The sequence below is a fragment of the Anoplolepis gracilipes genome, chromosome 2 (genome assembly GCF_047496725.1).
Source record: "Anoplolepis gracilipes chromosome 2, ASM4749672v1, whole genome shotgun sequence".
NCBI lineage: Eukaryota > Metazoa > Arthropoda > Insecta > Hymenoptera > Formicidae > Anoplolepis > Anoplolepis gracilipes.
The window spans coordinates 11,051,934-11,068,217 of record NC_132971.1 but is presented as its reverse complement, the minus strand read 5'-3'; the positions used below and the strand labels follow the sequence as shown (position 1 = coordinate 11,068,217).

Sequence of the window (16,284 nt, the reverse complement as noted above, 5' to 3'; positions counted from 1 at the left end):
ACAGTATAAAACATATATTTATAATTTATACCTTATAGTATAATGATAATAAAATAGACATAAACCAGAATAGAATAGTATCTTTCATATATTAAGAATAATATATAATAAAGACTTGATAGTGTGTATATATATATATGTATATATATAATTTACTTTTCTCTTTTCTCCTTTTTCGACAATATGTGCCTCATTGCTAATTTTTTTTCCTAGAGTTTCAGTCAATCAAAAACTAGAACATTGAAAACAACTGTCTATCCTAACTATATATATCTAAAACCATCACCAGCCGTGATAGTTTTAAAAATGCTGTAAATTGGAAATGTACTTGTAAACCACTAGCTCTTGCACTGCCCGAAGACTTGCTTTCGTTTGCGCGCAGCAACGAGCAATAAACCGCTTATATGTGTTGATAAAAATAAATTTTTATAAAAAATAAAATATGATTCATGATTTTTTCAAATTTGCTTAAATGATTCACTCTCCGGTATTAAAAACATTTGTGGAGAGATAAAAGCGCAAAACTATATAAATGTCGCATATCCAGAGGATAGAGAGTCACGTCAAAACTCGAGTCAATAAAATGATATAATCGTGTAAAAATATATATTTCAGATATCATTATCGAGCATTTTAAAAGCTTCAAGTATATTTTTATGATTTACTGCTTATACAATTTATTTTTTTACTATTTAAAAGATAAAATGTTTGTGCATTGCAACATTTGAGCTCGAAATTGTGACACTAACTCTCTGTGTGAAACTGCAAACGTATAATAATTTTCTATATAAATTGTACACATTTACGACAACTTATTTTCTAAAGTAACGAATGTGTGAGAATGCATCACTGAGAATTATGTATATCATAGTAAATGAAGTATTTTTTTGTAAAGCGGGAAAAATTAGAGTTCATTGACTGGATGCAGGAAATATAAAAGACAAGTCAATGTTGATTTTACTTCTTATAATAATGATTATGTGCGTTTACAACTCGTCCTTCCTTGGCACATCGTCGTCTTCGTCCTCTTCTTGAGCCTGTGATGAAATAAAAAATATGAGCAACACAGAAGAAAATCACTCGTCAAATTCGTCAATGAAAATATAGCGGGGACAGTAGATAATTTACCATCTTTCTCTCTCTCTCTCTTTTAAAATTTAAAATATTTGTATTGCTTTTCTTTCACAATTCAAATATAATTCCATGACATACCTCTTCCGCAGCTTGACCATATTCTCCATCGCTTTCGATAAATTTGGAAAGACCTTCGAGTGTCCTTTCACCGTTATAGCTTACAGCCTAAGAGCACAAAAGTTATTGAAATAAACGTATTCTAAAGTCACAAAGTGAATGGAAGCGAAATTCGTACCTCATTTGTCTCTTTCTTGTATAACGTGAGTGTGGGGAAACTGGTGATCTTTACATCTTCCAATTCGTTAGCAGTGGCATCCATTTTAGCGATAACCAACTTGTCATTGTCCTTATATTTTTCACCAAGCTGAAATCAACGCTTTAGCGATGTAACAAAGCTACACACCGAAATTAATAGCGTTTATGAATTTTAACGAAAAGAGGAAACATACTTGATCATAAATGGGTACGAGCTGCTGACAATGACCACACCAAGGTGCATAGAATTCAACAAGAACGTCCTTCTCCTTGTCAAAGGCAACTTCGTGGAAGTTAGTGCCGACGAGGACTTTAACCGGGTTCTTATCCCAATCCTCGGGCAGATCTTGCGTAAGTAGGTGCCGTTTCAATTTGCCCTCCACAAAAGCGCTGACGAATTCCAGGATATTTTCAGCGGTTATTTCTGGATTTTCAGGCTTATATTTCGCCATGTCCTGCTCGAGCTTAATAAGCCGCATAGCTGGTACATTTTCCTTCTTCAAGCCGAAGAATTCGAGAATACGTTCGTGATCAGTCTCATCACAGTCGATCGTCACGAACAGGACCTACGTTCCGATATTTTAAAGTGATATTTTAATTAATTTTTCTGAAAATAATCTCCAAGAGTATAATGTACAAATATATTTCATACCTCGCCGCGATATTTTTTCGCTGGCTCTCGAATTCCATCAATGTGTTTTTCAAAATGACCAGCTTCCTTGCTGAGGAAGACTAGCAAGTGACTCTTAACGTCTCCGCTGAAAATCTTCTGCGCTGTGTCTTGGTTAAATTCGACGACCAGAGGTAACGAGTGTACGGAAATAAAGTTTTGTACATCTTTAATGGTAACTTCTCCGTCGTAGACGGCCTTTCCTTCGTCAAACTACAAAGAATAAAAAATTAAAGTGTTTGCGAATTCTTATCTTAAAAAATGGAAATAAATTTTGCTTGAAATTGTTCTTACAATACAGTAATGTAGACATACCTTCTTGAATAGCACAATCTTTCCATCTTCAACCTCATATTCCTTTAACACTTCATCGGCGCTAGTAATACCAAACACTTGATCATCCACACTGCTACCAACTTCCAAGAACACTTTGGCGGCATCATTTGTGACATCCTAATAAAGTCAATAATATACATATATGAAGAGCAAAATACATTAAGAAAGTTGCTACTGTATCAGATTTTGATCATTACAATATATAATAAAATACAAGCAATTTTATACATTAGTCAGGTAATAATAAACATACATAAATTACATAGCGACAAATAAACCAAAGAGATACGTTTAACAATATTTTATGATTGTTATACCTTAAAGAATCCAACAATAGAGACATTGTGTGCCTCGATAAATGCTTTTGCCTCGTCGACTGTCGGCAAATCTTTGGCAGGCGGACCAATCTTTTTATTTAGCCAGTTGACAATGTCATCAGCTTGACGGCCACCGGTATATTCGCTCGGGATTCCTTTACGATAAAATTTGAGAGTGGGATATCCCCTCACTCCGTGCTTCTCGGCGAGTTGTGTTTCAACTGTTGCATCTACCTTGCCTAATTTAATTGATGATTTAGCATCTTCCAGTTTCTTTGCTGCTTTAGCATATTCAGGTGCTAAAGCTTTGCAATGTCCGCACCATGGAGCATCTGTGATAGTATAAAAGAAATATGTTAATGTTCATATTTTGATATTGTACCAAAATACAAGACTTATTATTATCCAAGAAAAATTTTATTGACAATAATCCTTCACAGCACTATAAATTTTTTTATTTTATTTCTTATTTTTACTATAATTTTGAGAATGATATAATCAAATATATAAAACATCATAACTCTACTGAATTTAGAAAGATTATAAAGAAAAGATTCTCAAGGAATTCTTTTCTATATTAAGGCTTTTATTTAATAAAATAAAATAAAAATAAAAATATCAGATTATCATCCTATGACTTTATAAGTTAAAAGATATCATATATCTTTCAGATATATATTTGTACTATTGAATTACACGAATACCATATGGTATACCATATTAATCATGTAAGTCGACAAAATGGCAATTAGTGATTTAAAAAATGATAAAATTGATAAAAATGATGCATTAATCTCTCGATCTCAGTTGATGACACAATTAATTCGATTTGATTAAACCTGGTCACGATGGATAAATTTGGAATCATTCTGTTCGTGGACACTGTTCGATTACCGGCAATCGTCATCATCATTATTATTATGGAATCATAATTGATGCCATCCGACATCTCGGTCCGATCACGGACTTTACAGAAGAAATGTATAACGGTAAAAAAAAATACCAAGATAGAGGCCTGTCCTTGTCTCATTTTTGCACTTTCCTACACTTAGACAAAATAAACGCGTGGGTCTGCGTTTTATTATTGGGCGAAGAGTCATCAAGAACGTATACGAAATAGTCACTGAAAGGCATTTTACGAGATGAAAATCTCGTAAACATCTTATTGATAAGAATTTCATAGATATTATGGTCAAAATGGATATTTATTTTTTTTTTGTCATTTTTTCGCTTTTTTCTATGATCATGTGGACTAAAGGTGTTACAGGCTTCATCTTTCGAATATCATCGAAAAAGAGGAGAGGAAGAAGAATAAGACTAAATTGTAGGAAATCACACTGAATGTGGCCGAAATCTTAGGTCGACCTCGTGTACCGCTGCTACCGGTCTCCCGTTATCTCTCCTCGAAGATACTCGAGTGATGACGTGTACGGTGTTCGTGCCTCACATCTGGATCGCACGAGTCAAACCGGCAAACTACGCATCTCGGCGTAGGAGTTGCGAAGGATAAATTTCAATAAACTTCTCAACTCCCCTTTTTAATCATACGTAACTCTGTTACATTATTTTCCGTAAAGAGAATCGTATTATATTTTTTCTTCATCTTTGTAATCGCGAAGCGTGAATAGTCCCATCCCGAGTACAGAAAGTGCAGATGGACCGGTGTAGCTCCTTTGGAGCAACAGATATACCCCGAAGAGAAAGAAGGTACAAATACATGAGATATATATATACATCTATATATATATATATACACACATATATATATATATATATACATGTGTGTATATATATATCTCTATATATACTTACAGAACTCGAGGAGTACGAACTCGTTGTCCTGGATGACGCTGTCGAAGTTATCCTTGGTAACCACCAAGACACCCTCGTCGACCTCGACCTTGGCGAGACAGGCCGCGGCCAGGAAAAGCGTCGCGAAACCAAATTCGCCGATAAAACCTTTCATGCTGATCTGTCTTTTTCTTGTTGCCCGCAACACTCTCTTCTCGTCACTGATTCCTTCGGAGAACCGAGTCGAAATAATACGTTCACCTCGCTGACGCAGACTGCGATGACGGCAACGATGAAGGGATAATGAAGGAAGACACCATCCACGAGGAACGCGCGACGAATGAGCGGACGCGACGCTGCGTCGGCGGGCAATAGGCTCGCGCTTTCATACGCGTGGCATCGTCCTCATCGTGGGGGCCGCTGATTGGTTGATCCGGCCGCGGTCGGCCATCGGCCATGTGTGTCGTGTCTCATCCGCGCGAGCACGTCAACATACGTCAAAGCCCAACGTTACCCTCCGGCGAGAGATATAGCCGCGATTTCCGGCGGAGATCGCGTTTTCATCTCGGACGATAAGACACTCGTTGTCAGCGAATCGAGAGATAACGTGGATTTGAAGTTAAAAACAAATTTTGCATGGGACAGTGTAAATATATATTTTATTAGAAAAATATGCAATTTTATTCTGAAATAAATTCCTGCGGTTTTCACCATTCAGATGCGGTGAAACGATTCTGGAATAATTGACAAAGTATATATTATATATTGTTCGAAATAAAATATATTTTCTAAAAAATGAAAAATATTACGATGTAATACTCGCAAGTATTATTCAACTTTTAGAACATAATTTAAATAATAATATTCTATAATTTATTTTCAAAATTATTATTTGAGATGGTATTATTCGAATAATTCATATTTTTGTTGTAAATAATATAATTATAATCTTAAATCATTATTTATTTTTATCGACAGAGGAAATATCTCTGTCGTATCAGCCATGCTGGACAAATGGGATGAATGTCAAGATGCCGGCGTTGATACAGGTTATGTTCTATGTACAGAAAATCTACAATACATGTAACGTAAATTATAGATTTCCAGGCACAATTACAGTGTACAATCAGTAGATATCGAAACAGTATAAAATAATATTAGTGATGCAGCGATGCAGTCTAAAGCAGACGAAAACAGGAGAAAAGTTAATGAACAAACTTAATTGTCAAGCCTACTGGGCCTGTAAATATTACAAAAGCTACAGTAAATAAAATTTGTCCAATTTAGATTCAAATTTAAATAAGATCTTAACCATAATTCATATTTTGATATTTGTTACAGTCATACGATTGAAGCAATGGCAAAACGACGAGTACAGCTGATGAAAATTCACGCCCTAACAAGATTCTGTCCTGCGAAGAAACTGTATAATGATCACTTATTTAAAACATCCAAGGTATCTTTGATTATTTAAGCGAATGAAAGAATTTTAATGATTAGATAAATTTTAGCATCTTTGGTCTCATACTTTTGTTATTTTTTATTTTAAAGAACGTTATTATTGCCAAGAAATCTTAATACTCTTGAAGAATATGTTTTTTATAAAATATTAAAACATTACATGTTTCTGAAATATAAGAAGAAATGAGATAAATATAATCTTACGATCCCAAGATATTATTATGATTTTAATATAAATATTATTTACCACAAAGTTGGATAAAATCCTTCCTTGAATCTCTAAATAGTATTTTTTTTTTAAATCAAAGAATTGTTTTACAATAAGGAAAGAAGTTATCTGTCTGTAACTGCATAATATTTAATTTTAATTTAATTGGAAGATTCAATCTGCATTTTATATTCAGTAATAATACAAGCACAAGACACCAGTATATGATTATGGATTATGTAATTGTCGCGTTAAGACAGAAATTCCCGAAATAAATGCAGCCACGAAGGCTATAATATTGGCGACGATAGTGCTTCATTATCGTGGTCGACCAGTACAAAGTCACTTCCGTGATTTATTTTCGCGCATCATCTCAGACGTTTCAACCCCGAGACATTAGCGTTTTACTGAAGATTTTCATTATTAATAATGCATATATATTTAGTGCAAACACGCGCGTACATATAATTCGTATATTACATAAGTAAAATATAATGGCATCAATATTTTGTGCTGTGCATAATTCATGTTCCTAAATTATATCATAATTCTTAGAAAAATGTTGATGATCTATATTCTATATTAATAAATCCGCAACTCTGAGGTAATTAATAATTATAATAATATAGTCACTCTTTATTTGTTAAGATAATGATGCATAAGGTAACGTCGGAGATATACACGGAAAACGATCACATTTCTGAAAAGCTCGACAGTGGCAGTGAGTTGCACTTTCTTCTTTAATTTGGTATAATATTTTTGGACTTCCAAATATAAATTTAAATGTGCAAATGTGTTAAGACACGCCCCAATTAATTTCAGATACAGTAACCAAATTCACTTTTAAATGTCCATCATATATGATCGACTCGAGATCAGCGGAAAAAACGTTAAATTATGATAGCGACGACGATCTGGATGTGGAGAGAGGTAAAGAAGGAACGTTTCAGATAGGTACGGAATTAATTACCGCCTCGCGCACGTGCTGTTGCACATCCGTATCTAACGGATTGCGTATTTACAGAACACAGCGTATCCACGGATCTCAATTTAGTCGGTTTGCAAGTGTGGAGAGGCGCTTTCCTGTTAGCCGACTATATCCTATCGCATCCGGACTTGTTTAAGGACCAAACAATTCTGGAATTAGGATCCGGAGTTGGTCTGACCAGCATTGTAGCGAGTTATTTGGCCAAGGAAGTCATTTGCACAGGTAATACATATACAAATATTTCTATTAAAAGCTTCAGCCTTATTCATCTGAAAATTTCAGACATCAATGCGGGTGATATTTTGAATCTAATCGAACGGAATTTTCTGAGAAATCACTCGTACGTCAGATCCGGTTATCACATCAAGGAAGTGAATTTCTTAAACCTAGGATGGTCGAAGAAATTAGAGGAGAAATTACAGAGTGCAAATATCGTATTGGCTGCGGATGGTAAATTTAATAATTCTGTATTTTGCGATAACAAATGTAAAAGATAGAAAAAAAAGATAAAAGGAATTGTAATGTTATTATAATGATATGGAATATTATTCTTTTTGGTTCTTGCAGTGATTTACGATGACAAGATTACGGATGGATTTGTCCGCACATTGTCAAAACTTTTACACACGAAGAAAAAAAAGATCATTTACATCGCATTGGAGAAGCGATATGTCTTCACTATCGCCGACTTGGACACTACCGCTCCGATGTACGAGGAATTTTTACGTTGCGTCGAAAAATACAAAACGAACTGGTCTGTAGATTATATTAATATAGATTTCCCACGCTATTTCAAATACGATAGAGTCAAACATTTGGTTTTAATGAAGATACAAAACAATATAAGATCTATTGCGTATGTATAGAACAACTTACATTCTTAATAAGGTACGCGAGTAACACAATATATATATATATGCGATATAACATATATTATATAAAATATTCACGTCAGTATTACAAATAGAAAGACAGAGCTCAAAGTTGCCAGATTAAAAAATTAAGATTTTTTTCGTAGATGTATTACTTATATCTAACGAAATATATAGCATCACAATTAATGTAAGTTGTGTAAAAAGTAATTGTCTACTTAAAACAAGTCACTTCTTGGGTATTGTTTTCGTCAACATATGTGCATAAAATGATTAAACGATAAAAATTTTGCACAATTTATAAACAAGATTAAGCTTAAGTTAGGATGTTATATAATATGTAGAAATCTCTTCTCTTTAATCCTTCGATTAAAAACGGTTAATTTAAGGATTAATAAGAAGAAAATACTCAGATTGTTTCTGAAAATGACAGTTATGTGATATAGATTTCTCACGTCCACATTTTTATTTTTCATCGTTTACTTTCTTATTTACAACCTATTATAGATAATATTATTGGACAGTGAATTGGAAGTCGATCGAAGAGAACGATAATTCCGTTAAGCTTAAAAATGCCCCGGCATTTGATCGGCGGCGTATATGTTCTAGGAATAAAAAAATTTCATTAGACTACCTACAATGTAAAGAAGACAGTATGTATATATAAAGGAATGTAAGCGCTTCTTCGAACGACCGCGGCAGTAGAGGTTGTAATATGTTACACGTAAAATTCATAACAGTTCTAGTATACTAGTTGATATACTAGAGATCTGAACCGCCAAGAGTATGTTACACACGCGAAAGAACGACGATCGCCAGAAGGATTAATAGTTGATTAATAGAATGCAAATGATCGATTAATCTTATTAATCCGAAGCAAGAATATAATAATTGATTACGCGTGAACTTCAGAACAAGTGATTATTCGATCTCCTGAATCGTCGATCGTCGTTCCGCGGATTCAGATCTACACTTGGTTTGGTAAAAAGGCACTTTCACTCTACCGATCCGTCTCTCTCGATGTAGAAAATGTATAATTTACAGCCTCACAATTTTCTTTGTTTTCAATATACTTTTATGTGTACGTATATACATGTACACACGTATATAAATACACGCTCGCGGAAATCTCGGAAATTGCAAACATAACATTTTGTCATCACATTCAGCGTCATACACCTTACTCCTTTTTCTCCCCTGCCCTTTCGAGAAAAAAAAATTGAAATCAGAAAAAGTTTATAACGTTCACCTACAATCAATCTGCTATAAAAAGTATGCACATTCCTAGATAAAAAATAATCGATTATTGAAATATATCGTGGTGTGTGAAACATTTTATGATTTTGATTACCTCGCAGAAAGTAAAATTAGATTTTTGTTTTCATTTTATTTGTGAATAAAGAGAAATCGTTCATTAAATCCTAAGATTCTTTGTTCTTCGCGTTTGTCTGCTACAACATGTGACAAAATGATTCTGCGTTATTTCTGAAACATAGTGATTTCGCGAGTTTTATGAATCAGTTGTATACCGAAAAGAATCTATCGGAAATGCCATGTATATAAAAGCTTTAAAAAAAATGAAGTAATAAAACATCATTGACTAGAGGAAAAAAAGAGGAAAAAATAATGTATATGATAAAAGTTGCACGCCCGCGAGAGGCATCGTTCATTTATTGTTCGCGATCGGAATCATCGACACAGAGACGAACAGGATAGAGTCGTTCGCTGGGTATTCTCTTCCCCGCTTTCTCTATTCTTGATTCGTCTATATATACGTATAATCATTTACAGCTTTAAATTAAATCTCGAAAATCAAATCTAACTAAAACGATAATCATTCGGTTCATTTAATAATTTCAATTGCATCTTATTTATATTACTTGCAACAAATACTGTACAAAAAAAAAGAAAAAGTACAACTTGCATTACAAATGCGCGAGATCGGTCTTATTGTTACCGATGTCAGTAACTTATTAAAAGCTACCTTCATTCGCGGACGGTTTCTGGCTGGCGGCGACGCTCGCCGCCGGCGCATCGCGTCCAGGACCAATTTTCGCCATTGATTATTCAGCGGTATTCTTTTGCTCTCGCTTGCGTCGATTAGTAGCACAGCTTCTGCTCTCTTTGTCACTTGCACTATACAGTTTGTACTTTTGCGCATTTGCCGCCGGTGGATCATCACTCAACGATATTCCAAATTTCACTCTAATCGGATAACACCGCACGTTAAACTATTGCAATCTCACTCCGAGATGCTCCGTGTCAAAGGAGGTCGCTCCTGCAGAATTTTCGCCGATAAACGGACTTCCGCATCGAACTATCGTGAATAAGTCTTGTTGTCTGACAAGGACGACGAGCACGCCATTACTGTCAATTAAATGCTGCTTATGTGTTGTGCACATTATTGTGTATGCTCTTAACGTTTTGCGAGCTGGGTGAACTCAACGGTAACGAAGCGGTCGTCTTTCGCCTGGCGTTTGTCGACGAGTTCGACGAGCCGTCATTGCCGAAGCTGATTTTGACGCCACTCGACATACCGCCGATTTTGGATGCATCCTGTTGCATTAATTGTGCACCCACAGCTCTCCAATGCTCCACCTGGGCCTCATGTGACTTTTGCAACACCTTACGCACATCTCCGTCCTCGCCGCCCTCCTTCATAATCTCCTGCAGCTTCTGTATAGTCTGGTACAGTATCACCGGACTGATCAATCCGAAATCGAACAGACTGCACATGTGCAGCACAAAATTGCGATAGAGGTTCTTCATGAGCAGCTCCTTTCCCTTACTCTCTAAGAACATTTGGCAAGCTAGTGGTATCTGGCAGTCTCCCACATATCCATGCTTCATTACATGTAGGTTCCACATCTTCATCAGCTCCTTCTCGCCCTCGTTCACGTCCGTGAAGTCGTCAATCATCATCATCGTCTTTGTTTGCAACCATTTGGGATCATTTTCACCTTCGGAATCAACGTCCATCTCTTTGGGGTATATAGGCAGACATGTCACGGTATGATGATACAACCTAAAGAACATAAGCAGGTTTTATAATGAAAGATTATTTGTGCTGTAACTTTTGATTGTTCATTGTATTAGTAACGCTTACCTATTGTGACCTGTGATGTACGGTCTCTGGCTCTCGAACTCGTTTTCGTCAAGCTCCAGAAACTCAGACAGGCTCGGTTTCGTTCTCTTCGGACGGCACACCAAAATATTTGTCACGCTCGTGCGCCTGGTTGGTCCTGTCCTTGAAAAAGGTACACTAGACGGTTGGGAAATTAATTCGTGAGGACTACCTGCATACGAACCATCATAGCATTCGTTTATTGCTACGTCTATTCGGGCACCTTGTGGAATTGGCTGGAAAAAAAGCATATATAGTGAATTAATTTAATGATGTGCAAGCCATGATAGTAATGCTTGCATTTTTCTTTTATTGATTGCAGCCTTCATTAGTCTCATCCTTTTCAGTTCCATTGTATTAAGTCGATTGTTCATTTCTCTTTAAACATATATTTATTACATATCCACATTATTCATAAAAAATATTGTAACTGCAAAGCTCTAATCTTTCAAGAACATTATTAATATCTTTGAAAAATAAGGGCACCCAAATATCCAGAAATTACAATATTTTTCACTACATATAAATGTAAATTGTATTTATTATTTATATAAGTATGAATCGAGCTTACCACGTATGTGAATGTGAATCGCGAATGACACAGTTTCAAGTGCTTTAATAATGAATAGAGTTTTCCACAATCCAACGAGCACCAGGGGCAGTGTAGGTCTTCGCAGGCCTCCGTCTGTTGCCGGCTATTATTATTGTACAAAAATTGATAGACTATCTGCTGAGTTCCGTTAGCATTAGCATTAGCATCCACCTTTTCGTTGGAGACACTCATCCTCGATGAAGGTGTCAGCGGACTAGGCGTTGGCAGTGTCGCGTTATTGTTATTGTTTGTGCTACTATTATTATTGTGATTAACAGAAGAGGAACGCTCGAAACCAGCTGAAAAGATTATAGTAAAGAGTACTAGTATAGTAATACATTTTTTTTGTTTGATACGGACACGTTACATCATAAATTACACGCGTGCACGATAACTAAAAACAACTGACCATTGGCTGATCGATTTTCTTTATTGTCGCCGCTCGGTATCGAAGATATTGGCGACGGTCTGTCGACTAAACCGTTGCTTGGCTCCATAGTCCAGCTGAGCCGGAACTTTAATGTCGGTCCCTGCTTGAACATCTCGAATGGTTCGCAGTCCTTGATGTCGACTACAGTCTCCCAAGAATTGTGCTTCTTAGGACTGGACCTAATGTTGGTTTGCACCTCTTGCAGACCCAACTCGTATTCACCATCCGTCAACAGACACCGATTGTGTTTGTCATAGACAGTGAGTTCTGAGCCGTACTGTTTTACTTCATCGCCGGTTTTGATCGAGCCCGTAGACGATTTACGACGTTTTTGAGCTGGTTCTGAATAAAAAAAAAAAAAAAAAAGACAATTTGAAGCAGACAGGTATTATTTTTTACTCGCGAGCGTACGTACCTTCTAAATCACAGTTAGTTATAAGGCAGCCATTGTTAGACATGCAATAAACCCTGAGCAAGAGCATGTAAGTTTTCGCTATATGACCGTTGTTTAAGCTAAAAGATTCATTGGGTATGGAAATCGTGGGTGCTTTCGGCGGAGGCTGACTCTCAGATGGGTTGATTGGGACCTCGCTTGTACCGACTGAAACCTAAACACACAAATATCGTGTATTAATTAAGAGTCTATTAATAAAAAGTCTGATTTTAAACTTGCGTTTTGTGTATGTGTGTGTGTGTGTGTGTACATAAAACTGTTACTTCAAATCCCATATAAACTCAAACTTACTTGCATGATAGGTGAGCTGACATCTTTCCTTTTCTTGTGACAGATTTTTAACAACAATGTTTCCACTTTGACTGGCTCTTGCGATATCTCAACTACAATTACATATTACAACTTTAAAAAGCATAATCATTATGTGAAATGCCTCATCGAATATTGCCTAAATTTCTTGAACAAAAAAAGTGTGAGATTAATCGAGATGTACCTCTTTTGTCATAAAATCCTAAAAACGTAAGAGTCATGTATCCGCGGACGCCGAGATTCTGTTCTTGCTTCTTTTTCGCTAATAGCTTATCTAGAATCGTGTCAATCTTAAATCCTCGCCGTGATTTGTGACTTCTGGACATACGTTGTCGCATATACGTTAAGTTTCTGTATAGAAATATTGGCTAAAAAGAAAAAAAAAAATCAGTTTTTAATGTACATTCATTAGACAAAATACTCGGTAGTCTTAAATAATTTAAATTTTTATAATATAACTTATAATTAAATTTTATACCCACCACACAAATTTTACATAGCAATTCTGAGAAGCGTGTAAATATGTAAATCTCGACTTGGCCAAAAAAATATATTTTAACTTACCTTTAACAAATGCTTGGTAAATTTCAATTTAACATTACGTATACATTTTAACTATTTATTTCCTTTTGTATTTTTGTTTCATTTAAACTGTTATTACACCAAAGACACATATAAAAAAATTATATGCATATATAACAGAACCAAACAAGATGTACAATTAACACTTTGAGGGCAACACAAATTAAAATTATATGATACAAAGATTAAAATAGAATATTGTCTACTCACTGAAATTTGGTTTCTTGTGCGGAGGAACCGGTAAATCTGCGTTGGTTCTGAAAACAAAAAAATATTAAAGTTACAAAAGGAAAAATATTAAAACTGCATTAGATCTAAAGTGTACGTGATATAAACTATAGATTTTCAACACGGCAATGAACTATGGCAATGAATATCAGAACACAGTCTAAGATGTTTTATAAGTAGAAACTAGAAACAATTGCTAGTTGAATATTAAAATATTAAAATATCTTGATTAAATATAAACTAGTTTTCCTGGTTATATTTTGTAATCTTTATGCAATAATTTTTATCTGTTAGCTGTCAATCACATGAATTTATGAAAATTAAAAAAGCAGTACTCTTATAGTTAAATTTCTTTTTTTAATTTTATTACAAGCTTGCACTTTGGAATATAACAAATAAAGAAAAGAAAATTCTACTGTATACTTATTGTACATAATTTAATTGTAAGATATAAATAATTATGAAATAATGATAAAAAATATATGTAGATAAAAAATAAATTATAAAAAAGAACTTTCTTATACTTTAAAATTATAAAATATAGAAAACTAAATAACTATAGAATATTTAAAAAAAATAATTAACTATAGTTTATAAATAAATTATAAAATTATTTATACGTACAAAAAGGTATTTATTTTATTACATTATATGAAAATAAGTTTTTCGTACATATTTGTAACTTTAAATTTTTTTCATCGAAAATAACATTTTATTTTTACTTCTACCATTCAACTTTCTTAGTACGAAATCGAATCCCTAGATGGCTACAAGACTGACTGCTATCTCGAAATTAGAAAACATATACGAGCATTTAAAGAAGATACTGCACAAGAGAATAACCGATCCTTCAATCAGGTATCAAATGGGAGATGATGAATGGGTTTGCTCAAAATTATTTGAGACTCCTGCAACCTATTTTGTTACGACACTAGCAGGCAAAACCTCTCTGATCCCACCTTTTTATTCTATTTATAAAAATAAATATCAGCAAAACCTTTTAAAAGGACTTACAAAAACAAATTTTGTATGTTACGTTTCAATTCTAGAAGTAAAACTGAATACGAACTATGCAAACTACTACTTATACATAAACCAGTAAATGTGCGTTTAATTTTCTTTATTAAACATGTGTCAATATCTATCTTTCCGTAATTCTAGCAATTATTATGAAAGACATAATTCGTATTAAAGAGAGCCTAGGTTTTCCCACAAATTCATATTACTAGCATAAAAAAGTAAAACACGTTACGTAAAAAAAGATATGCATAAAGTGTATTATTCATTGGGAAAAATTGTTCACAATGTCAAGAATCGTGCACGCGTTCCCAGGTTCGAGAAAGCGCGCTTATCGCATATGCCGCCAAAAATTATCATATTTAAACAAAAATTATCGTATATTTAGAAATATTAAAAAAAATCATTTATACATATAATTTATAATAAAATAATAAATAAAATCGTAATCAATATTAGTCGTGCTCAGATTAATTTCTTCAAATTCTTCAAATCTCTAACATTAAATATAAAATACGACTCGCAACTTATTGTTAGTATTTATCAGGCGTTGTCATCTATATATATATATTTCATTCAGTACTACTATTTTTTGTATTTAAAATACATTGTTATTCAATTATTCATCTTTGCTTCAAATTTAATTTCCTTCATGTTGCCATTTTTTTCAAATTATCGTATTTTTACGTATAATACCAAAGTGCTATCGTAAAGTAATTAAAAATACGATAATTATCGTGCGGATCTGAATGTTGGTGCGCGCGGTCCAAAATCTAGAAAAAAAAAAAAAAAAAAAATCGGAGCGTGTCGCACGGAGAGAACGATGACAGGTGTCCGCGCGTTCCGGCGGCGGAGGGTGCGGAGAGTGGAACCGACGCGCGCCACGGTAGGCGCCCAAGTTGGTTCGCGACGGATGGGGTTAGGTTCGGTCGCGACGGCGGCGAGCGAGATAACGATACACTTCACCCGGGAGCGTCGCGCGTCCTCCGTGAAAGGGTCGTCGAGAAGATCTTCTCGCGAGGAGGAGATCGGAGAAGGCTGGCGCTTATCGCGACGAGGCCGCCGATAGGCGGTAAGGAAAGAGCATCACATACAGAGCGAATGATAGAAAGAGAGAGAGAGAGGGGGAGAGAGGGAAAGGGAGAGAGAGAAAGAGAAAGAGAGAGACTCAGAAACTCGGGAATATTTTTCGCTTACTTTCGAAGGCCTGCAGAAATAGCTCGTGATCGGCCTGTATCTGATCCATACGTGGTCCCTTCTGTCCGTCAAGATCCTTCTCCCGCTTCTTCGGCGGCATCTTCGCGCGATCCTCCGTGCACGAACAAGGTTCCCCCGCGGAAACGCTCCACCTCTCGGTCGCGCGAAACCTGCGACAACGACAACACCCGCCCCGCGCGAAAACTCCGGCGCTCGAGCGCCCCCCTACCAAGAAGACGATTCACGCGCCCCCTCGCGACGCGCCATTTAAACGATCGCGCATCGCCACGAAATCAACTGTTCTTAAGATGAGCGTCTA

At 35.3% G+C, this 16,284-nt stretch overlaps 3 protein-coding genes across 9 annotated transcripts; 1 reads left to right on the top strand and 2 right to left on the bottom strand.

The window, feature by feature from the left end:
• Positions 1-132: 132 nt before the first annotated feature.
• On the bottom strand, positions 133-4,833 carry Pdi (protein disulfide isomerase). Its single transcript, XM_072907543.1, has 8 exons — positions 4,525-4,833; positions 2,713-3,044; positions 2,375-2,512; positions 2,042-2,272; positions 1,584-1,955; positions 1,370-1,498; positions 1,213-1,299; positions 133-1,037 (listed from the first exon to the last, which is right to left on the bottom strand). Exons 1-8 carry the CDS (start codon positions 4,676-4,678, stop codon positions 987-989), a joined length of 1,494 nt encoding a protein of 497 aa, XP_072763644.1. The 5' UTR covers positions 4,679-4,833; the 3' UTR covers positions 133-986.
• Positions 4,834-4,916: 83 nt separating this feature from the next.
• Positions 4,917-9,304, top strand: LOC140674170 (methyltransferase-like protein 22). 7 transcript variants are annotated; one of them, XM_072907549.1, is made up of 8 exons: positions 4,917-5,149; positions 5,482-5,707; positions 5,845-5,959; positions 6,821-6,893; positions 6,995-7,126; positions 7,197-7,382; positions 7,443-7,610; positions 7,728-9,304. In XM_072907549.1, exons 2-8 carry the CDS (start codon positions 5,667-5,669, stop codon positions 8,024-8,026), a joined length of 1,014 nt encoding a protein of 337 aa, XP_072763650.1. In that variant the 5' UTR covers positions 4,917-5,149; positions 5,482-5,666; the 3' UTR covers positions 8,027-9,304. The 7 variants fall into 7 exon arrangements, with proteins under 7 accessions (XP_072763650.1, XP_072763667.1, XP_072763661.1 ...); XM_072907566.1 differs by having other exon boundaries at positions 4,919-5,149; positions 5,482-5,745; XM_072907560.1 differs by having other exon boundaries at positions 4,920-5,149; positions 5,482-5,766.
• Positions 9,305-9,622: 318 nt separating this feature from the next.
• Su(z)12 (Polycomb protein Su(z)12) lies at positions 9,623-16,181 on the bottom strand. Its single transcript, XM_072907488.1, has 9 exons — positions 15,966-16,181; positions 13,734-13,780; positions 13,126-13,309; positions 12,924-13,015; positions 12,594-12,786; positions 12,158-12,520; positions 11,728-12,047; positions 11,139-11,392; positions 9,623-11,057 (listed from the first exon to the last, which is right to left on the bottom strand). The coding sequence occupies exons 1-9, from the start codon at positions 16,063-16,065 to the stop codon at positions 10,418-10,420; spliced, it is 2,193 nt and encodes a 730-aa protein (XP_072763589.1). The 5' UTR covers positions 16,066-16,181; the 3' UTR covers positions 9,623-10,417.
• Positions 16,182-16,284: the final 103 nt, after the last annotated feature.